General features: G+C 49.8%; 1 protein-coding gene across 10 annotated transcripts in view; it reads left to right on the top strand.

The window, feature by feature from the left end:
• Positions 1-24126, top strand: part of CTIF (cap binding complex dependent translation initiation factor) — a 294942-nt gene that overhangs the window by 254111 nt on the left and 16705 nt on the right. For 9 of the 10 annotated variants that reach the window (XM_036918630.2, XM_036918629.2, XM_036918634.2 and 6 more), the window contains one exon: positions 446-601. In XM_036918630.2, coding sequence (XP_036774525.1) covers positions 446-601 — 156 coding nt within the window. Of the gene's footprint in view, positions 1-445; positions 602-2208; positions 2657-24126 lie in introns of those variants that run through there. The other variant, XM_036918637.2, reaches the window with a different exon arrangement.

Genomic DNA, 24126 nt, shown 5'->3' on the forward strand with positions numbered 1-24126 from the left:
TGCTGGGGCCTAGATGGGCCCCCATCTCCGATTGCTGACGTGTGCTGGACAGTGTTCTGGTTACCCTCCCTCACGTGGAGGGCACGACCTGGGGGTTAGCAGAGGGAGATAATTTAGCCATAGGAGTTGAATGATAGAAGGTGTCATCTTCCCCTTCATCTCACTTCCTCCACCTCAGTATTGGGGTGAGTGAGGCAAGGCTGAGGGGCCCGCAGTCTGGGAACAGTGAAGCAGAGGTGCTGTGGCCAAAGGTCAGGGTGGTTCTGCTGCCCATGAGTGAGTCCCCAACATTCATTGTCCATACACTGGTCACCTATCCCCATCCTTGTGGAAACATGGGGTTTATCAGTTGCCCAGGACCAGCCCTTAGGCCCTGCAGCAGAGGTGGTGCCTGGGCCCCTCCCCAGTCCCAGCGAGGCTGACATGGTCTCTTGTGCCTCCACAGAAGGACTTCACGGTGCGGGAGGAGCTTCAGCAGCAGGACGTGGAGCGCTGGCTCGGCTTCATCACCTTCCTGTGCGAGGTTTTCGGCACCATGCGCAGCAGCACGGGCGAGCCCTTCCGCGTGCTCGTCTGCCCCATCTATACCTGCCTCAGGGAGGTAAGTAACCCTCACGGCCCGCACACCTGCCCTGCCAGAGCGCCCACACTGGACTGTCTGATCAAAACTCATCTCAGATGTACCAAGAAAGCTCTGCTTATGAAGTGATCTATCTTTTGGTACAGAGAAGTACAGCTCCCCCCTGCTTCTGTTTACTAAAGCCAGGTTTTTATTTACTGAGTTTATGTAAAGAAAAATAGCCCTCCAAAGGAAAATATTATTAAGTCAAACAGCAATAATTCATAATCTAGACCACTGCCTACAGAGAGGAGACCTACAGACGTATTATTTGAATGAATACATCTTTGGACTGGATTGGTTTAACATTGAATCATTTACTTTAAAAAATATTTGCTTTAAATTTTATCTGAAAAAATAACTAAGAATAATGAAATTTTTGAGAAGCAAGAAGTCAGTGGGGTAGTTGCGCTGCCAGGTATCATCACCCACTTTCGAAGGTCATGCTGACTGCTCTCTGGGGATAGAATTGGAAGGGGCAACGTGGAAGCTCAAAGCTCATTAGGGGTCATCCAGTGAAAGTTTGGGAGCTCAGAACACAGCCATGACAGTAGCAGGGGAAGGGCTGTTTGCATTCCAGGTGTATTTTTGAGTTAGAACCAACAGGACCTGCTGACATGAGATACAGAGAAGGGAGGAAGTGACAGGGCTCGTTTATCAGTCTGTGCACCATTTTCTGGAATGGGGAAGGCTAGAAGGGAAACAGAGCAGTGATGAAAAGCAGGAGTCAGTTTTTGATGTTTGTTGGTTGTCCTCAGAGAGCTGTTCCGCAGTTGCTTGGGTGAAAGTGTCTGAATATCAGAAAGAGATCAGCCCTGGTGACACAGGATTGAGCTTTGTGTGACCTGTACCTGGTACCCAAGGCTGGACCGGATGGGGTCACCCAGGGAAGAGGGGGTGGCTAGGGGAGAACACAGGAACCAGCAAGGTGACAGAGGAGAAAGGGCCCAGGCCAGGAGGCCGTGGGTCAGAGAAGGCTCCAGGAGAGGGTGAGAACCCTCTCAGTGGGCGCTGGTGTCAGCCCACACTTCACACGTGCTGTCCCCTGCCACCCCCAGCAGCAGGCCCCAGAGTGCAGCGAGGAGAAGCCTGTGGGGAATGAATTGTACTAGGGTGGAGAAGTGGCTGGCGTTTGGCAACAAGCCTGTGAGGGGGCCCAGTGGGGTGAGCACAGAAGCCATACTGGGCCAAGCTGGGGAGTAAGTGGAGGTGAAGACCTGAGAGCAGACCATCTTTGGAGCAGTGTTTCTGACATTTTTGTGTTTTTGAAAGAAAGAAGGTGATAGAGCCATTTAAGAGACAGGAGGGGGTATTTGTAAATGTTTTTGAAGAATCCGTTTAAAGGACAACAGCATGCTTTTCCCAGACTGTGTGGATGCTTACGGAAGCAGAGCACGCAGGACTCTCTTGAGTACTTTGTTATCCTGCCACTTCGTAGCCAAACATGTCTTTTAACAAAAGTGCGTGAATTAGATTTGTTACCCAGATTCCGACAATGGCCTCTCCCAACTTTATTTCACTCTCAAAATGTTGTCAGGTTCAAAATCCAGCACCAAGAGAGGCTGTAGCTTTGCTTTTTGCCTCCCTAGGAGTTGATTTGAAGGCAGCCCCCTTGGAGACAGGGGACTGGCCAGGATGGCCTCTTGGGGTCCTCTGATCCCGACCTGAGCTGCCCTGTGCCCCTGACAACCTGGCTCAAGGCAGGCAGCAGTGCTTTTCCAGAGCTGTGACCTGGATTCCCCAACACATTTCCCCTGCGTGATCTGGGCCAGGAAGCTGGGCCACAGCTGAGAGCTGGCCTGGCTGCCGGGACACTTCCAACACCGCCTGAGGGAGCGCGAACACTGGTGTGAGATTCGGAAGGTGCCAGGGGATCTGCACAGACAAGAAACAGGAGCCTCCCGTGATACACACTTGTTTGATGCGTTAAACTTTTAGAGGCAGCGTCTCAAACATAAACCCCTGCCATGCTCATGGTAAACTTGGAGAGTAAATAAATCATCTGTGGCTTTTCACCCTTTTGTAAAACAAGACACCAGAGCCCCATGTTCCAGGCTTTCTGCTGGAGGCCCCACAGTGAGGTGGTTCAAGATCAGCAGCCCTTGGCTCAAACCCTGCCTCTGCTGGTTTTTGACTCTGCCATCTTGAGGGAGAGTCCACCTGCTCTGCGTCTCGGTTCCTCGTTCGCAGAGGGGATCATGCTGCTTGCTCTACAGGGGTTTAAGGAGAAAGACGCAGTGTGGAGAGGGTGCTAAGTGCACCAGGGCAACTAGATCAGAGTTGGAATAGGCCAGTGGAAGGAAGTGCCCAGGGGACTCGCTCTCTAGGGCAGGCAGCTCTCAGAGAGCTGGTTGTCCTCCAGTCGGACTTAGGGCTGGGTGCACACCCAATCTTAAAGGGGCATGGGGGCTGAGTGCCCTGTTCAGGGACACACAACCAGTAGGGTTCTTTCCGCTAGAGAGCTTGGCTTCCCTAAAACAGGGCCTTAAGTAAAGCTGGGGACATAAACAGTGCCCTAGGGATCATATCAGTCCCTTTGGAGAGCCTTTGTCATTCCCGGCTCCCTAGAGACAGATGTTTGAATTCTTAGTCAGTTGCTGCCTTATAACACACACACTCATACCCAGGTCTGAGCAACATTCCCAAAGCAGGTTGAGGCAGCTCTAAGAAGTTTCTAGAAGCCACAGTCACACTGCTACCCCTCTCCATGCAGGAAAGGTTTAGGCTCTTCCCCTGGGGCCGTGCAGATGGCCGACCCACCCTGCCCCCCAAATTCGTATTTCCAGTTGCCCACCAGATACGTCAAGTCATGCCTCAAGCCCCCCTGACAAGATGTGGCCGGAGCTGCACCCCAACGCCCTCCTGCTCAGCCCGGGTCCTCACGTGGGCCCAACCCACACCTTCTTGCCTCCTTGTAACCAAGCAGCAGCCCCACAACCCAACCGATTGCCTTTTCTCACAGTCACAGATCCTCTCCACCCACTCCATCCTCTGCTTCTTCAAGGCCCTCAATGGCTTCCCCCTGTTCCTCTTTTCTCAATGCCCCTGAGTCAAACACAAACCCACAGGCCGTCTTGGTGTGAAAAATCTCATTTAGAGAAAAGCTAAGAGGAAGATACAAAATCCTCACAGCCCTGCTTCAATCTCGGGGTGCCCATTCTTATAGAAGCCACCTTGGCTGACACTCAGACCCTGTACCCCTTGAAGATTGAGTGTGTGCTTAGACCCCAGGCCCCTTCAGACTGGAGGACGCCCAGCTCCCTGGGAGCCACCGCACCTAGATTGAGTCCCCTGGGCATTTCCATGCACACCACAGCCTAGCTGAATGAAGCACTCTCTCGTTACTTAAGCTTGAACTGCTGCACCCCATCCTTGGAGTCTCTTTTCCTGGCCCTAACACCTCCCAGGCCCAGCTCAAGTCATCTCTCCCAGGAAGCTCCCCTCACCCTGGCCCCCAGCCTCCAACGGGATGCTCCCTCCTGAGGGAGGCAGTGCTCTCCGTCCTCACAGCTCTTTTCTTTTCTCGTCGCCTGAGAGTATTTAGTAATGGTAACAGCTCAGTGGAAGGCATTGTCCAATCCATGTCATGCATTCTTTTCTCCTTTAACTCAGACAGCACCCTGAAGATCATTATCCCCATTTTCCTGAGAACAGAGAGGTCTCGCAGCTTGCTCAGGGCACACAGCCAGCAGGTGGCAGAGACAATCCAGGTCTGACCACCGAAGTCCCTGCTCCTTACCACGTTGCTTCACTGCCTCGTGAACAGAGCAGCGGCCGCTCTTGTTTTATTCTCTGTCTATAACCCAGCATCTGCTATGTGGCAGAAGCCAAAGAGATCTTCACAGAATTCATTCTGTCTTTGTCTTAAATAACATGTGCCAATCAGGGAACCTTCTTCAAAGGATAGACCCCTTTCATTAAGAGCAAATGGTTTCTGCCAAGATGGTTTCTAAAGTGAAGAGTTTTACTGGTGACCAGAACGTGTGATGGTCTCCTTGCCCTCCTATTTACAGCTCATATCTGCCTAATGAGCTCTTTCTAATTTTTGTAATGTTTCTAAATTTTTATGGTTGTGAGAACACATAACATGAGATCTACCATTTTAACAGATTTTTAAGTGTCCAATACCATATTATTGTCTCTAGGCACAATGTTGTACAGCACATCTCCAGACTATTCATCTGGTGTAACCGAAGTTTTGTGTCTAGTGATTAGCAACTCCCCATTATCACCTCCCCCAGCCTCTGGCAACCACTATTCTATTCTTTGCCTCTATGAGTTTGACTATTTTAAATACCTCGTGTAAGTGCAAATATGCAGTATTTGTCCTTCTGTGACTGGCTTATTTCGCTGAGCACAATGTCTTCCAGGGTTAGCCCTGCTGTTGCGTACTGCAGAATTCCCTTTTCTTTTAAGGCTGACTAGTATTCTACTGTATGTATCAACCAGATTTTTAAATATCCATTCATCTGTCAGTGGACATTTAGGTTGCCACATCTTGGCTACTGTGAATAATGGAACACAGGAGGGCTGCAAGCTCTTCAAAATCTCCACTTCAATTCTGTTGGATAAATACCCAGAAGTGGGACTGCTGGGTCATATGGTACCTCTATCTTTAATTTTCTGAGGAACATTCCTACCGTTTTCCAAAACAGCTGTGCTATTATACATTCCCGCCAGCAACGTACAAGAGTTCTAATTTCTCCACATCCTTGCTGACACTTTTTGTCTTTTTTTTCATATGTATAATAGCCATCCTAACAGGTATGAGGTGGTTTTGATTTGCATTTCTGTGATGATTAGTGACATTGAGCATGTTTTCATATGCCGATTGGCTATTGGTATGTCTCCATTGGAAAAATACCTGTTCAAGTCCTTAGTCCATTTTTAAATCCAGTATTTTTTTTATTTTTTTTATTTTTTTTTTGCTGTTGGGTGGTGGGAGCTCCTCATATATTTTGGATTAATCCTTTATCAGGTATAGGGTTTACAAATATTTCTCCTATTCTTCACATTGCCTTTTCACTCTGTGGATTGTTCCTCCTTTGCTGTGTGGAAACTTTTTAGTTATTTTTGCTTTTGTGCTTTTGGTGTCATATCCATGAAATCACTGCCAAGACCAACGTCAGGAAGCTTTTCCCTTATGTTTTCTTTGAGGAGTTATAGTTTCAGTTCTTACGTTTAATTGATTTTGAGTTGGTTTTTGTGTATGGTGTAAGATACGAGTCCAGTTTCATTCTTTTGCATGTGGATATCCAGTTTTCCAGTTGAAGATACTCTCCTGTCCCCATTGTGTTTTCTGGGCACCTCTGTTGAAGATCAATTGACCAAATATGCATGGATTTATTTCTGGGCTCTCAATTCTATCCCACTGGTCTAAGTACTGTAGCTTTGTAATTTGAAATCAGGACATGAGATGCTTCCTGATCTGTACTTTTTCAACTTGTTTCAAGATTGATTTGGCTATTTGGGGTCTTTTCTGGTTCCATATAAATTTTAGAGTTGTTTTTTCTATTTCTGTAAAAAAAAATCCCATTGGAATTTTGATAGGGATTGCATTGATTCTACAGGTCACATTGGGTAATAGTGACATTTTAACAATATTAAGTCTTCTAGTCCAAGACCAGATACAAGGCAAGGATGCCCATATCACCACTCCTACTCAGTGTAGTACTGGAAGTCCTAGTCAGAGCAATTGGGCAAGAAAAAAGAAATAATAGGCATCCAAATTGGGAAGGAAGAAGTAAAATGGTCACTTTTCAGATAACATGATCTTATATAAAGAAAACCATAAAGACTACACACACACACACACACACATAAACACAACCGTTAGAACTAATGAATGAATTCAGTAAAGTTACAGGATACAAAGTAGAGATACAAAAATGCATTTCTCTCCACTAATCTGTATAGAAATGTACTAATCTGTAACTATCTGAAAAGAAAATTAGGAAAATGATCCCATTTACAACAGCATCAGAAGAAATCAAATACTCAGGAATAAGCTTAACTAAGGAAGCAAAAGACTTGCACACTGAAAACTACAAAATATTGATGAAATAAATTAAACACCAACAAATGGTAAGACAGCCCTCAAGCTGCTTTCTGATAGCGTTCCAAGGACCCCATCGCCCTGCTGAGGTTCTCAGCCCAACTGTGACTTTGAGGGTTCACCACACAGGAGAGGTGTGATTAGTTTTTGTGTCCTGAGCTAAGCGTGTTGTCATCTCTCATCTCAGATGGAGCCGACCTGCCAGGTTTGGGGTCTGGCTCGCTCCACACCAGACCCTTTTCCTAACTCTACCATGCCTTGGCCCCTCCACTCTTCTCTCACTCTGTGACCCAGGGATGATTTTGCTAGATTCCTCCAAGTTATCATTGAATGCTTTTCTACGGGCCCCTTCCTTCAAGAACTTTGTTGAAAATTCCTCTGCTAGAGGCCGCTGGGGTGGCTTTAACCCCTTACAGGTTAAAGTTCTCTTGGGCAGTCATTCCCCATACACTGTGAATCTGTTTCTGTCCACTCCCTCTCACCTTTCCTTTCTCCATTCCAGCCCCTGAGCCCACGTCAACCTGTGATACCCATCCTCCTGACCTCTTCTGAGTCCAGTGACCATAGCTAGAGGTCAGGAGAGGAGGAGAGGAGAAGCGGGGGAGAGATTCCTTCTGTCGGAAATCTCTCATCTCTCTGTACCCCCCTTTGGCTCCCACCAACCTCTGCCTCTGGTTGGCTGTCTTGCTGTCCTCCCCTCTGGGCCCCAGAAATTCCCATCTGCCTTTCCAGAGGAGGGGGGGTGCCTCTGACCAGGGATGCAACTGGCTGGGCTCCTAAGGGAAGGCAGGCCCAGGCTGGGGAGGAGAACTCAGAGGGCAGCAAGTCAGGCTTCTCAGGAAATGAAATTGCTTCGTGCAACAATGAGAGAGCCACTTTTTTAACTTTTTGCGTGAGCGTGCATTCAATTGCTCACATTGTTTTGGCTCCAGGGGAAATCTGACCTCGGAAAAAGCTGAGATGAAGTGGGTGTGGGTGGAGATCCTCTGCTATTTCACAGGGCTGAGAGTCAAGCGGAACATTCTTCAGAGGTACCTTTTCAGTGGGACCATTCCTCCCTTCCTGAGGGCAGGAGATGGGGCTACATTCAGCTGCCCAGCTTTAACGCAAAAAGGTTTAAAAAGCAGCTCTCTCACTGCTGCACGGGGCCAGGGCAGGGCCCACTGTGGCCAGAAGAGGCCGGCGTAGACTCTGCCTGTGGTGGTGGTAGACTCTGATGGGGAGCAAGAGATTTGAAAGTACCCCCATGCAGCTCATTATCCTCGACCCTGCACCTCGGGAACTTTCACAGAATTACAAATTCCCAGACCCTTCCTTCAACCAATTAAATCAAACTTTCTGGGTATGGAGTTTGATGGGGGAATAAAAAGATTTAAGCTCTCCATGTGGCTTCAATGTGCAGCCAAGGTTAAGAAACACGAGCCACATCTTAGGTGCAATTAGGGAGTGGCCATTTACAGTCAAAGAGCATTATGGGAATGATACAGCAAAAGAGTAACAAGAGACCTGAGTTTGAATCCCACCCAGCTCTGCCACTCATTAACTGTGAGGCTTTAACCTAATTCTTTAATCTTTCCACACCTTAGTTTTCTATCTGTAGCATGGGAATAATGGGAATAATACTTACCTACTTACCCTGCAGGTGTGTTTTAAGGTTTAAAATAAGTGAGATGTTCGAGAAGAGCCAGGGATGCTCCAGAGCCCCTCAGTGAGCTGCACCGTTGTGTATTGCTATTGAAAGCAAGCTGTGTTCCAGGTATTGCTCAAGAGACGTCCCGCACCACGGGCAGCCCCAGAAAGTACGGTCCATTCTCCTCAAGGGATGCCAAGGTCCGCAGAAACACCCCGCATTCCTGGAGAACCTCTCATGATCCCTCTACTACACCAGCTGAGCTGTTCCCATTGTATCTCCACGGAAGACCTCCTGCATTTCTCCTGCCTGAGCGCAGTCTTCCTCCTCCTGCTTGACTCTGCCCAGCTTCAAGGCCAGGATCACGTCCCACCATGTCCCCACCCTGCCCTGATTTACTTTTCCTCTAACATCCTAGAGAACTAGCCTCCACACAAGCTGCTGACACCTGTTCTCTGGCCACAGGTGGTTGAATTAATGCCCTATGACCTCTTCGTGTTTGCTTTTACATCATTCCAATCTTCCTTGGTACCTGGGGGTAGGCTGGGTCTCATCTGTCATGTAACTCTGGCTGCATTTTGCTCAGGACTCTCTGCTCTTTCAGTAAGCATGATTTGGTTTGAGGCAATGCTACATTTCTCATTGAACTGCCAAGTTTCCTAAGTTATACTAGAAGGAGAGAGTGTAAGTTGTGATCCTCTCCCCAAAAGGTTTACAATCTACTTGGTGACTAAATCCACAAAGTTAAGCAATAACGAACATTTATGAGGGGTATGCAAGGATAGGGGAGTTCAAAAAATGTGGGCAGCTGCTGGGGGCAAAGGTCAGGGGGAGCTAGGACTTAAGGCGAAATGGACTTCCAGGAAAGGTACTGGAGGGGAGGAGAAAGGCCTCCTGAAATAAAAGTGAGCAGATGCATGGAGGCCAGAATGAGCATGGCCCATCTGTGTTGGCATGGTAAAGAGAAGGCCTGATGGGTGAGTCAGTGACTGGCACTGGCTCCCAGTAGAGGCATTCTGGTAGACACAAGATGATACTGAGAACCTCTGAAAGTGTTTAAGCCAAAGAGCAAAACCATGGAAGGCATAGTAGAGAGTTTATTTATTCATTCAACAAACACTTAAGAAAAACGTGAGTTCCTTATTGAACTGAAAAGTCATCTAGACATATTTCCTGCTAAAAATGTGCTGAGATAACAAAGCCAAATAAACCTAGGGCACTCCCTAGCCAGAGAGACCCACAGATAACTAGGTGCACAATGAAAAATGCCGTGCTCAAAAAAAGTTGAGAGTGGGAAGTGGCTAGAGGGGAGCCCAGACAGCAGAACAGATAAGGAGGTCTGCCTGGCAGGGGCAGAAAACAGCCCTCAACTCCACATCTAAATTGATTCTTACTATAATGGTCAATCATAAAGACTATGAGTGACATGAAGGGCTGGAACGAAACTTGAAAATTCAGGAGAACCTTTCTGAATGAACGGTTTATTCCAGCCCTAATCTTAGGCACAGACTCCACCTGGAATGTTCCTCTGAAAATATAGCCTTCCCAGGGCAGGTACACAGCCCCTGGGCACTGGTTTAGTGGTCCTCTAGATCTAGCAGCTGCTTCTAAGTATACCCCAGCTTAAGCAACCATTCCTGTAACCTCCGTTCAAATAACTCCCCACAATTTTGTGCCCTCCTGAACTGCCATCCCCCTAACTCAGCAGCCACACCACTCTGTAATGTGATGCCCCTGAACTGCTCAGACATCCCCCCAACACACACACGCACACACTGATGCACCCAGCTCTGAAGATGGGGCTCCCTGGCCTCCTTAAGATACAACTCCCCCACCCCACCAACTTACAACCCTCCTGCACCCGCCACTCTTTAACTGTTCTACTTCCTCAGCCAGACTCTGCAAACTGAAATGTGAAATTTGAAGCCAGTGTTTCCCTTAGCAACCATGGTAACACAGGATCTGATAGAGAGCCTGGAGTTATAAAAATACCAGCTTCCACCAGACACTGGTTTCCAAAGGGAAACCAGTCTGCACGCCAGACCTGTTTTTAAACAGCCTTAAAACTCCAAGAGATTTCTGAACCAACCTCAACACACCTTCAGGAGGAGATCTTGTCAGTCACTTTTTGGAGGATGATGGTTGCAAGCTTTGGGTATTTTCTCCAAAAAAGATAGACTTCAGAGAGGCTGTGGCTCTCTGAGGATAAGCTGGCCTTCTGAAGGATGTACAGGTGAGAGCAGTTTTAATAAACATCAAATTTTCGGCAGTGTTTAAAAGTTAGATTGAATTTCTGCCAGTCCTTCTGGATTCCTCCCAGGGCATCCTTGGCTCCATTAATCCTAATTGTAGAAGGGGACTGATGTGATCTATCTCCCCTTCATCGAAAACGGTTTTAATTAACTAACTATGTCCTAGCAGGAATTCTATGTTGAAGGCCTCCGGTGGGCAGGTAAGAGGTAGAGAAGATTAAACTCTTCTTCCTAGGACCAAAAAGTCCTTTATCCCTGTTGACCTGCCCGCCGCTCCCCATGGACACCCCCTCAGGCCCGGCCTGGGTCGGGAGCCCTAAATCTCCTCCTTTTTTCAGCACAGGGGCAGGGGATGCTCCTGGCTTTGTGGTGTGCGGGGGGCTCTTCCCAGAGGCAGGGGGCCTCCCCAGCTCAGCCTCCAGACCCAGCTTCCCAGCCCTGGACAGACTCTCCACACCTCCCTCCCCTCCACTCTCTCCCCCTCCTTCCTCTTATCTCCTGGGGCCATGACTTGTAATTTTGATAAATATTCTAACTCAGTAATTAATGTCTGAACTTCCAGAGGCCCCTGCTTTCTGTAGAGTCACAGCAAAGGCCTTGGTGGGGAGGGGGAAGGGTGCAGATTTTTTCTAAGCTGACAAATGTGTGGTAGAGGATAAATTGTTTCTTGCTGGAGTTATGTGTATAAGCTACACACATGTAAACATATATACATGCACATGCATCTGCCTAGATTCTTTAATCCTTTGGGTTTAAATAAAAATGGAATGCCCTCCTCCCCCTCAGCGGTGGTTCCATAGGCTGATGCCAGACTCTGCCCAGCCAACTTGGGAGCTCGGGGGGGGGACAGGCTGGGCACTCTCTGAGAGAGCAGGTCAGGGTGGGAGGACTGGCCAGGAGGAAGAGAGGGGGTGACCTACATATTGAGAGAAGATAAAGAAAAAACAGGCACTGGGGTGGGGGCAGCCATGAAAAATGACCATCAGTAATTTTAGTTAAGTGGCCCCACTGAAACCTGGCTCCACAGGGACCCACACACACACCTGCCACATGCCTCCTTATGATTTGCTCCCAACCCACCCCCATCCCAGCTTCATGCCTCAGCTCGGGTACCCTCCATGCAGCAAGGTGGCCCGGACGTGAACATCCTATCTCTGGTCTCTGCCCTGGCAGAGCTGCTGCCTGCTGAGCAGGATATGCTGAAAAGCAAATGCCCTGTGCTGGAAGCTGGCTCATGAATCATGGACAGCTCTCTGCAGGACCCACACTGATCTGTCTTTAACCTGCTCCAGCTCTCCAGACCAACCACTTAAAGTTAGCTGTTGATGACAGCCCACTCCTGCTGGCCCGACTTTCAGATGTAAATAAGGTATAGGTAGCACGTGCCAGTCTGGACTAGACAGTTAAGAACTACCCTTTCTCCTCTTTTCTAGAATCCAGTTTCTTACTGATGGCGCCATTATCATGGCCACCAGCATCCATCGGTAGGTTGCAGGTGATCTGGGCCAGGTCCTGTAAGAGGAAACCACCAGAATCAGCCCTTTATTAAAGCCAGAAAGGTGTTCGGGGAAAAGGTGAACTTCAGAGCCAGACAAACTCAGGCGATTTACCCTCTCAGACCCTCAGTGCCTTATTGGAATGAAAATTAAACGTAATTTGGTTTATTTGCCAGTTACAAGTTAACTTCCTCACATCCCTGTAGCAGGACTAACAAGGTATCAGTCAGTAGCATATTTATATCATATAAAACAAAGTGCTCCTTAATGAGAAAAATGTGAAGGAACACAGTAAAATAAGTCTCAGGGCCCCTTCTCTTGCTGTTCCTTCCGGGAGAATGCCCTGCATCCAGATGTCCTTCTAGGGCTCAGCTGGATGTCAGAGGGACCCTTCCTGACCACAAGCTCCCAAAGACTGCTTTCATTTTCTCCATTGCCTTTACGAGTGTCTGGCTCTACCTTAGAGTTTTCTTTGTTACTCTGTTAATTTTCTGTCTTCCCAACTAGCATGGAAGCTTTCTAAAGGCAGAGAATATGTCTGTTCTCTTCATAGCTGTATCTCCGATGTCTAAAACAGTGGCTGGCATTTAGTAGGTGCTCAATAAATACTTGTTGAATAAATAAATGAAATAGAATGTCTAGACTGAGCAAAGCAGGAGACAACAGTTGCCCTACTTTGGGGATTTCTCAGAGAAGATAAATCCAGAGTCCCTGAAGAGGCAAGGTGAACAAGCAGCGTGGGGCTAGCTGGCAGTGATCCTAGAGAAAAGCTCAGAATGGGAGAGGGAAGAGAAACACTCAGCCCAAATCAAAGTCAAAGGAAGCAACTTGTGGTCACACTGTGAGTGACCCAGTGTGAAAACCGCCGTCAGCCAGCAAGGCTGCCTGTATGCTGTTCTGTTTTGCTCTAGTTAAGTGGTCCTTTCTGGACTTTGGTTTGCCAGGCTTCACATGAGATTTAATTGGTCTATCCAAAACCGGAATCCCTTGAGCCACAATCGTGAGAACAAGTCAGGGTGGGTGTCTGGCAGAGCTTCACAGATTGGGAGCAACGGAGAAGGGGCTTTTGAGGGGCTGCTGCGTGAGCACATGCTGTGTGCCGTGCCGGCCTTCCGCTGGACCCCGAGATGCAGGCCAAGTAGCAGGGCCTTCCTCCCCTGCCTCCCCCATGAGGAGGAGGAATAAGGAGGGTGCACAGAGCGCAAGAGGGTGCTCTGAGGGTCAGGAAGGAGGTGAGAGCATGGCACAGGAGGTGGGAGAATGGAGAGGTCACAAATGTTGAGGGCAACAGAAACCTCTTCACCCTTAACAGTGACAACACAACTCCAGCCAAGAAGCAGTGTGTCCAGTGCAATATAATGTGAGCCACTGTGTCATGGCGCATTTTCTAGTAGCCACGTTTTTAAAAAGGAACAGATGAACTTAATTTTAATAATTTTTATGTTACCCACTGTATCCAAAGAAGTAGCATTTCAAGATGTAATCTGTGTTAAAAAGCATCAGTGAGATTTGTTTATATTCCTCTACTTTGTACTAAGTCTTTGAAATCCAGTGTGTATTTTATACTTCAAGCACCTCTCAATTCATACTAGGCATATTTCAAGTGCTCAAGACCTCACGTGCCTTGCGCCTACTGTACTGGACAGCATAGGCCTGGAGGCTCGCTTCTGGAATCCTTGGGATATCCTTGCTTCTGGAAAGTCTGGATCCCAAAGGTATCTGGATCCTCCAAGTATTTTTTACAGCTTCTCTGTCCGAGTGCTCAGAAGCAAAGGGCAACGTTGTTAGCTGAAACCTAATGCTCAACGGCCAGTGTGCTAGCTTTGGTTGCTTGGCTGGGGTTCCCTGAGAGGGTCTGCAAAAGGCAATCCTTTTGACCCTAGAATGAAGAAAGATGCTGGGGAGAGTGAAAGGAGTGGGTAGAAAAGGTAAGAGAGAAGAAAAGCATGGAAAGGCAGGGAGGGAGGGCAGTGGGTGACAGAAGTGGCAGACTGCGTGACAGAGCTAAGAAAAAAATCCACAGAGCAGACAGGGAGGGGGCAGCCCTCGGAGGGGAGGCAGCTGCCAGCTCTTCCTCACAAATGGCTAAACAGAAATCATGGCCCAGTACTTGGAAGGCACAATTAGCTCATTCTTTCATTGCCCTTTTTGATTACACTGTTGTTCTCAGGACTGCCATTTCTGTAATTAAGACCTTGTCCCTTACTCAGAGGTATTGAAACATAAAGTATTTGCTGAATCTGGTTTCCCAGGGTTAAAAGCCAGACTTAGGAAATGCAAACACACTTGTGGAAATGCAAACACACATTCGCTAACTAATTATCCTTTAATTAAGGCCGAAGCCCTGCTTAAAACAATTAGCTCTGGGAATTGAACAGTAGGTACAACCCCAGTTTTTGGTAATTGTTCTTCCCCCCATAGCCAGTCTGGGGGGAAGGGGACAGCAGGGAATAAATTAGGCTGCTGCTTTTGGTCTGGACTGGGCCATGCTATGCTTGGTTTGGAAATGTTAGAAAAGAGTTTGAGGTGTGGGAAGCGCAAGGAGGATGTGGTTTGGGCAAGGGGAGTTTGAGAGGCTGCCCCTGGATTGGACAGGGGCCATGGGAAGTCTCGGAAGCTACTGCTGGCCACACCGAGGTGGCTTGCCTGGCTGGAGTGAGGGTGTGGGCCAAGGATTAGCTGACTGGAAAGCAATTAGATGAGGTGGGGCTGGCTGGGAAAATACCTGGAATCCCAGGGCCAGAGTTGAGACTTGCTTGGGTGAGGCCACAGGCAAGAGGCCCCATGGGCTCTGGGGACAGAGGTTCCCACTAGTGAGAGTGGCTGCCACCAGCCCATTAGGCCACAAGCCTCTTTTGCCTCTTGCTGATAGGGAGAAGTAGGTTCTAGAGTGTGGGAAGTCAGGGGGCATGCTGCCCTCTGGGAAAGAGGCCCCTGGCTGCTTGCCATTTCCCCTCTCCACATGCCCTCTCCAGCCGTTTGCCTGCCCCTTCCCTCTCCCCCTCCTCAGGCTCCCAGGACTTTACTAAGACCTGCCTTTTGCCATCAGATCGTCATACCCCACCCGTTTCTGGGTGGGAGGGATGTGTGTATAGGGTATTATCCTTCCAGGGACTTCTCACATTTTGAAAGGAGAGGTTGGAAGAGAAAAATGTGTGCCCCAGAGGAAGAAAAGATGCTCAGGGTTTTGGAGGAGTTGGGGAGATGACCAACTCCTCCAGTGACCCCTCTCCCCAGAAAGTCTCCATGTGCATTAAAGCTTGCAGAGAATCCCTGGAGCCTGTCCTCTAGGGGCTTCTCAGTCAAGAGACCCTGCTCTAGAAGTGGAATTTGGGGTTTTCATATGGGCAAATGCGCAGAGGAGCCTTCAGACCACCCTCAAAACAATTGTACAGAGGATTCCAAGGGTTGACCTAGCACAGACTAGGACTCCCACGAATTCCAGAAGCCCCTGACAGCCCCCTTTTCTCCCCACAAGGGACCCTAGCTCATCCACTTGCCCTCCTCCCTCCCTTCCTGCCCCCTGCCCTTCCTTCCCCTTCACACTCTCCTTAGATCAGAGGTTAGCAAACTTCTATAAAGGGCCAGACAGTAAATATTTCAGCTTTGCAGGCCAGGAGGCACCGTCGAATTTAACCACAGCCCTGTGATCTGTTCCATACTGAGCAGCAGTGCGCAGCGATGAGAGCAGCTTCTGCTGAAACTACTCAACTCCGCCACGGTAATGTGAAAGGAAAGCAGCCGGGGACAGTATGTAAATGAATGAAAGTGACGGTGTTCCTTCCAACAAAGCCTTATTTATGGGCACTGAAATGTGAGTTTTATATCATTTTTATGTGCCACAGAATATTATTCTTTTGCTTTTTTGCCCTGCTCTTTAAAATTATAAAACCTACTCTTAGCTTACAGACATGTAAAAAGCAGGCTGTGAGTCAGATTTGGCCAGTGGGCTATAGTTCTACTGAACCCTGATCTAGATCTGTCATTCTCAGCTGGGAAGTTGCCCTCCCTCCAAATATGTTGATACATGTTAAAATTTGATAATCGCTGTCAGAAGGGAAATTTGTAATCTCCCAGGGGGTGCTGATGCTTCAAAGGTAGGAGGACCATGCACTGAGTAGCACTGATCTCATCTGAACTCCATCTCCATTTCACAGATGGCCAGACTGAGGCCCAGAGGTGACACAGTCCTGTCATATGAGCACAGGGAGAGGCTTCTCTGTCCAAGGATGCAGAACTGGGAGATTTCGTATCTCTAGCTGCCTTCAGAGATCTGTCTGGCCAGCTCACACTGCCCGAGGCTCTAGCTGAGCCACAGGAAATGTGTATGTGTCCCCTGGAGTCCCAAAGTGGCTGGGTTCCAGTGAGTCATTCTCCATGAGTGGAGACAGTGTGCACTGAGGCATCCCCGTGCTCTCGGTTCCCTCCTGAGCACACCCTGGGTGCTTTAGAGAAACTCCCTGCCAGCTTTGGGGATCGGTAGAGCGAGAACAAGAAGGGAGATAAAAACTCCCTTCGTGGGAAGGGAAAAGGAAAGAAAAAGGGCTTGGACGTCAGACTTACGTGATTTCAAATCCCATGCTGTTGGTACTAGCTGGGGCAGAAGGCAAGTTAATCTCTTTGAGCCTCAGTTTTTCCATCAGTAGAATGGGGAAACAGCCCCTACCTCTGCAGGGTTGCCATAGGATTAGTGATCATGTCTGTCAAGTGTGCAGCACATAGAGTTTTTATGGTATCTTTATTGGCCATCCTGGCTTTAGGCCTTAACTACAGAGGTACCCAGCCACAGCCTGGACAGTGACAGAAAAGGGCTACTGGACCCTCCTGGCTACACGTGAGAGGGTGACTGTGTTGAGCCCTTATGGAGTCAATCACTGTCCCACACTCTTTTGACATTGTCCTTGGTGATTAGGTTGGGATGTGGAAGGCTCATTTCAAAGGTCTGGGTCTTTGGGTGGCCTTCCGGGTTGGGAACCCACTGAAATCATGCACAGATGTCTGTGAGCCTGTGTACAAGTGCCATTTTCTGAGACAGGTATCAGACAGAGCTGCTTCAGATCCCCAATGGGCTCCATGTCCAAAAAAGTCAAAGGACATATACGTATAAACCCAATGCATACGTAAGCACTAAACTTTGGAGACAGACTCCTGGATCTGGCAATCAGCTCCCTGACCCAGATATATGACCTCGGGCACATTGGGGCATCATCTAATTCAGGCCTGAACTTCCATTTCCTCAGCCCTAAAGACTGATGTCCTGCCAAGTTCAGAATCAGATGGTGTCCTGTGAAGGAAAACCCAGGGTGGGATTCTGAAAGCTGCTACTAGGTAGCAAGGGGCCTACTGGAACCACCCTGAGGGTTAGTGTGTTTGCATCAGATTTGAATACCCGGGCAACGCTAAGCTGCAGTGATAAGCAAGATGACTGTGGCCCTTGAAAAGAAGGGGCATGTCAGGACCGTGGGGTGTAACCAAGGTTCTGCCTCTTGCTCGGGGTGTTGGTAGCCCAAGTGTGTTCTGTCATGAAAATTCATCTAACTGCATCCTCAGGATTGTGCACATTTTTGCACATGTGATACTCCTACAAAAAGTCCCCAGAAAACGTTCAACTAAGAAAAGATAGAAATGAAATATAAAATCACCCCCTTGGGGATTTCTCTATGTAATTTTGCAGTGAAATTAGCACATAGCTTGAAGAAAGAGTAATTTATATATAAACACAAATAATAGAGTGAGATTTTAAAACAATCTGAAGGCCAGATTTAAGTATCTTTCTTCTAAACCCAAACTGCTATCTAAGTCTGCTTACATAACTTTTGCTTTCTTTAATTATCTCATGGGGCCCACGGGCTGTCTTGGACCTCTTCACAACCATGATGGATCTGCCTTGGTCTGACCTATTTTGAGTAGCCTGTCTGCCAGGGCCACGGCTCTGCTCAGCACACCCCCGATTCTGGAGTGCTGCCGGCCATGTTCCCTCTCTCCCACTCTCTAGCGTTTCTTCTCATCAGCCCTCCAAATCCACGTAGGGGGGCACAACCTCCCCTTGATCCCACATTCCCTTCCAGGAACACCCCATTTCTCTCTTCCCTTTACAGTCAGAGTTGTCAAAAGAATCATCTCCCACGTGCTGTCTCTGGGTTGACCTCCTAAGCCAACAGCGTGGTCCCTTGTTGAAATCACCTTATTACCAAACCCAGAGGCCACTTCAGTCCTCAGTGCCTCCACTGTAGCAAGAAAGCAACTGTAGATGGCGTATAAAACAATGAGGGTGACCATGGTCCAAAAAAACTTTACCAACACTGAGATTAGAATTTCACGTGATTTTTATGTGTCACAAAATAATGTTTTTTTGATTTCCTTTAAGCATTTAAAAATGTGAAAACCATTTTTAGCTTGCTGGCCCACACCAAAACAGGTGAAGGGCAGGATGTGACTGGTAGGCTGTAGGTTGTCACCCTGCGCTACATCCATGGCTATCAACTGGGGGGCAGATTTGCCCCCCGGGAAGCATTTGGCAGTGTCTGCAAACATTTTCAATTATCACCACTGGGGAAGTGTTACTGGCATCTAGTGGGTGGAAGCCAAGTGCTGCTCACCATCCTACGTGGCACAGGAAGCCCTAGAGCAAAGAATTATCTGGCCCCAAAGGTCAGTCATGCTGAGGCTGAGAAGTCCTGACCCAAATGATCTCATCCCACCTCATGACTTAAAATATAAATACCATCTGCACCAAGGTCTCTCACACGCAGCCCCAGCCGGGACCCTCCTCTGACTTCCAGACCCAAATGGCCAAACCCGTTCCCCCCTCCAGCCAGCCCCCATCTTGGGAGACAGAACCACTGCCCATTTTGCTCAGCCAGGAAACTAGGGAGTACCCTTGATTCCTCCCTTCTTCCCACCCTTCCACTCACACCCAATCTGTCTGCAAATCCTGTAGCTTCCCCCACCCCACCACCCCGTTTTAGTTCATCGGCATCTCTTCCCTCTCCAGGGCCACCTTCTCTCTATTCTGTCATGACAATTTTGGACCATCAGCTTGGATTTTGGCTTAAAAGAGCTCCAAAGGAGTCCACTTCCTCTTGGCTCCATTTTGCTATCTTGAAATGCCTATTGGAAGGCAGATGAGCCACCACCATGGAACCACAGGAGGTGTTTCCGAGCTTCTGCTCCCCTTGTGTTAGGTGTGCCGGGTTGCCCAGGTCTTGAGTGAGGCTCTGAGCTCAGCTCTCACCTGGATGTCTCACCTCAGTCCTTGCACTGGCAGGCAGGCACTCTCATAAATGCTAGAAGAAAACCAAGCAATAAGACTGATTTTTGTATGTCCCCCTACAACTAGTCTCCTTTATAGTCATACTTCATATAAAGCACATAGGTATTAATGTGCCCGTGCACGAGTGTGTAGATGTACACACTTAGGCAGGTTCCAGGTATGTGTGTTTCTGCAGAGGCCAGTATAGGAGCCTTTGCTCTGTGACTACGTTCACCTTTTAGGCCTTCCTCAAAACTTCAGTTGTTGGCCTCTCAACCAGCAGTGTGAAGTTGATTTCCTTTGGGAACCAGAGCTGATAGTGAGCCAGGAGTAGGGCCCCAGATGCAGGCCCCAAAGGCCTGCAGATTCCCAGGGTCACAGGCAAATTCCCAGGGCAGCAGCAGCCCCTAAACTTGACCTGCAGAAACTCTAGATTCACATCTCCGGCCTGAGCATATCCACCTGACATCTCCCCCAACCCACCCACGGATTCCACAAACTTAACAAGCCTGATGAAACCCACCCTCTGCTCCCCATCCTGCTCCTTCTCCTAGGGAAGGAGCCACCATTCTCCCGCTGGGGCTGTTTAACGACCCAAGGCCATCCCTGACTCACCGCCAACCCCCACCCCATCAGTGCCCGCAGTCTGTGGGCCACAGCTCCTACAGGGTGCTCAGCTCTGGCGCAGGTGGCCTTCCACCTGAATTACCCCACCAGCCCTCTGGCTGGGCTTGGCCCCTCTCTGTGTCCTCCAGGCCCACAGGACGCTTGAGGGTAACTTTTCTCACTACCTGGAATGTTCTTCCCTCCCTCATCCTGATCCCACCCTTTCTCCAGCTCGACTTTAAAGGGTCACCTTAAAGCTCCCTCCCCCAGGAGCCCTCACTGTGCCTCCTCTCCCAGCACCGGCAAGAGTGTCTTTCCTGTCACCCACCCCTGCAACACCTCAGTTCTGTGCCACATGCAGCCGACCTAGTGAGACGAGCTGCCTCTGGCCAAGCTGTGTTTACTGTGTGTGGATAACTATTCTAAATATGTCTCATAGGTTATCTCATTTAAGCCTACCCCCACTTCCCTGGTGAGAAAACAGAGACCCAGAGAGGTTAACTGCAACATGATGAGTGAGAGACCGGGGCAGAATTAGAACCCAGGCAGCCTCACTTTGCAGCCTCAGTTCCCATTGCCAATCCACTTGTGCAACATCTGTTTTCCCTGCTACCCTGTCAGACCCACACAGACAGGATTCCTGCCTCTTTGTTAAATGAATGAAAGAAAGAAAGAAAGAAAGAAAAAGCTGTTACTGTCCCTTCAGACTTCCCGGAGGAGGGTGCAGGACCTACCATGCTCCAAGCCCATGTGTCTCGGAGCAGGGCTGCATTTCAGGGAATAGGAAGGCCTTTCTGGGGGGCTGTGCCCCAGCCAGCACATGCTCCCCCTCAAATCCAATCCTCAGGTCTCCTGAGAGGGCCAGCTGGGCACAAGGTCCTGTGTGAGGAAAAAAAAGTGGTCCAGGTAGACCCTGGATGAGACCTAGAACTAGGAGAACCAAGTAGTTGCCTCAGTGCTGTGAATAGAGGGGCTTCTGGCTACACAGGTTAAGGGAAGAGGTCAGGGAAGGCTTCTCAGAGGAGGAGCATCTTGTGGTCTGTCTTGAGGGATCTGGTAAATAGAACCAAGGTGAGAGAAGGCAGGCCCAGCAGAGAGGAACAAAAGCCCGAGGCCAATAAGGACAAAACATGTTGTTTGTGGGCCTTTGAACAGATGGGTCTGGCTGGCCGGGAGGCTATGACCAGGCGGAAGAGGGAAGCAGGGCCCCAGGAGGGGAGGGGAGCCAGAAGAGGCTGAGTGCAGGCTAAGCGCTGTGTGCCCTTGCAGCCCCGCTTGGGCCCTGTAAGTGTGCATGGGTAATACAGAATATTGATGCACACGCTCATTCATCCAAAAAGATTGTCTCAGTTTAGTAAAGAGAGTTGCCCCATTATTATAATTTATATTCTGCTAAAGGTAAAGCTATAAAGCCAAACAAACTTCCAGGTGCCAATTAAATACTCCAATCTCCAACCTTGGACTTGGCAGAGAGTACCTCACAAAGCCCTCTGCTGTCCCTCGGGCAGCCCCAGGCCCTTTCCTCAGCCCAGTCCTGTCTGCCCCTCTGTTGGGTAGCTGCTGCTCTGAACACAAATGCCAGTTAGGCCTTTAGCACAACCCTATTGTTCCTTGCTTAACTGTCCCTGCCCAGTTGGTCCTTGGTTACTGACTTGCACTCCAACCCACGGCAAAGCCAGCTGAGCTCTCTCACCCAAGGACAGACCTCCAGCCCAGCTTCTGCTGGACACTCCAGTGCAGCTCCAGACGCCAGCCGTCACCCCCACCAGCAGAGACTGGCACCTCTGTCTGGTAACCAGGCTACTGCAGGCATTTATTCTTAAACACGGCAGGCCAAGATTATCATACTGAAGGTGTGTGTTAGCAAAGGTTTCTTCAGAATTCTGTGCTCGGTAGCAGAGTGACGGGCCAGTGTGCCCCTTCTCCAGCTCCCTCCCTGATTACCTGTGCCCTCCTCCACCCTGTAAGATCTGAGATTGGTAGGAGGGACACCTAATTAACCTGGCATTTCATGAAGAACCTTCTAAGAAGCTTCTTCCCGGACTCAAGGGAAGATCGGTTAGCGTGGCCCTTCATGTGCCATGAGCAGGGGGCAGGCTCGTGGGCTGGAGCGGGCCCTGGACTCTATGCCCAGGGACCCTTTCCTCTGAAGCCAGTGGGTCACCTTCTGTGGCAGTGCCTCCTGGAGGTTTCCTGTGAGACTGCTCTGCAGAGAAGTTCAGCCCTCTGTCCACAGCTGCCACCCCACCACCTTTCTTCTTCCTGATTAAATTTCTTTGGCTTCGTAGAAAGAAACAGCATGCACCCTCAGGAGGCGTTCCATCTTCCCCGAGCTGCCCAGATATTCAGCTATGTTGAATGTGGGAGAAATCAGGAGGGCGGTGGGTATGCAGGGAGGCCTCGCTCGGGGACTTGCGTGACTGGACAGCTGCTCGGCCACCCGGGAAAGCTTACCCAGAGGAGGAAAGGACTGTTTCGCAAGCGAGGCCGGGCGCTCTGAGTTGGCCCATCAACCCCTGGCATGCAGCAAGGCCTGTTAGGAAATCAAGGAGACACTCTGTCTGCTTTCCAGCAGGCGCCACTTCTGTCTTTCCACTGCTTTGCTCAATTCATGGCGTTGGCTCCGGGGCCGGGGGGGCAGGGGGCGGGGGTCTGGGCACCCTCTGCCATGGGCCTGGTGCCTGGGAAGGCCCACTCTTGCCTTGGCTAGTGTCATCACCAGGGTCCCAGGCCTGGGCTGCAGAACCACACTGATAAGGCCAGCCGGCTACTGGCGGCCGTCTGGGGTGGGGGTGGGGGAAGGCAGGGTGACTCTCGGGGAAGGATTCCAGACTGTTTCCTTCTCCACCGATCTCCAACGCCCTTATCTCCTTTCCTGCCAGGCAGGGACTCCTCACTAGTCACATACAAAAGAAAACCCCACCCAAGACACACAACCCCCCACATACTTGAGGGCAGAGCTTGCCTCTGGTGCCATTAAATCTACCTGGTTATCAGTCAAGAGAGTAGTCTGTATGCATTGGGCTAATATTATAATGTTATATATTTGGACCAGAAAGGAAGGAGGTGTGGGGATGTGGACAGGTTGAGGAGAAGTGTGTCCAAAATAATGGAAATCTTTCTTGAAAAACAACCACGGGTGGACTGAAGACCAGTCACAAAGTTCAGGGACAGTTAGAGCAGAGGGGGGGACTATGGGGTGGAGCAGACAGGGTGGGAGACATGAATAAGAATACGCATGCCCCGGACTGCTGCTCCCTGCAGCGGCTCGCTGGCCTTAGTATCATTCCCATCTCCTAGAAAGTGGGAACACGGGTCATGGAGGGAACTTGGGAATGGAAAAAGCTGGTGCTGGGATGCCAACAGTTAGTCTGGCTCGAGGCTTGTTGCTGTGGGAACTGAAAGTAGAACCCTGGCCTGGAAGCTCCTAAGTCCTTCCCAGGCCCAGGTTCTGCCCCAGAAGGGCAGTCAGCCTGGGACATTCAGACCTGCTGTTGGGCTGCGCTTCCTGGAGGCAGGGGTCTGGCCTAGTTGACCCCTCAAGGTCTGGTTCCAGTCCAGTGGCTCGGCTGATTCTACAGGCGAGTTGCCATGGGAACTATAACTTTGAATTTCCTGGCTCTGGGGCTGTGAAAATCACAACCTGAACCTTCCGTTGATGTGGTTTTCTGGATTAATTTCCTGTTTGATTGTTTACTTTAGAGAGCGGAAAATGCCTTAGCAGGCAGCTTGTTCCCTCCACCAAGACTGTTATCACACCCTCCCCCCAAAGCCAGCAAGGTCAAGTCCAGGCCTTAGGTGGGTGGGGGTGGGGCCCCAGGGGGTGAGGCCGGGGGCCAGGGGCTGGGAGGGGCCAGCTAAGAGCAGATGGCAGCCTGGGTGCCCTCTGGGGACCCAGCCTGGTGGGGGTGGGGGAGAACTGTAGTCCCGAGGCCGGCCTGTGAGGGGCGTCTGCCCACCACCACCCCAGGCCCTAGGCCTGGGCTCCCACAGCCAAACGGCTCCCCTTGTCTCAGAGAGCCGTTTTGTGCTGAGTCAGACCCAAAATGCAGCCATTCCTTCAGAGGGCGTCTGTAGGGTTCCGTGCGGGGGGTGACTGTCCCAGGTGCCACCCGCCACCAGTGCCTCAGGGCCAGTCTCTCTTGGCCGAGCTCCCCTGCCCGCTGCCTGTCCCCTGACTGTTCTCCCTCGGGGTCTGCCCCTCCAGCAGAGAGCA

Source organism: Manis pentadactyla, chromosome 6 (assembly GCF_030020395.1).
Source record: "Manis pentadactyla isolate mManPen7 chromosome 6, mManPen7.hap1, whole genome shotgun sequence".
Lineage (NCBI taxonomy): Eukaryota > Metazoa > Chordata > Mammalia > Pholidota > Manidae > Manis > Manis pentadactyla.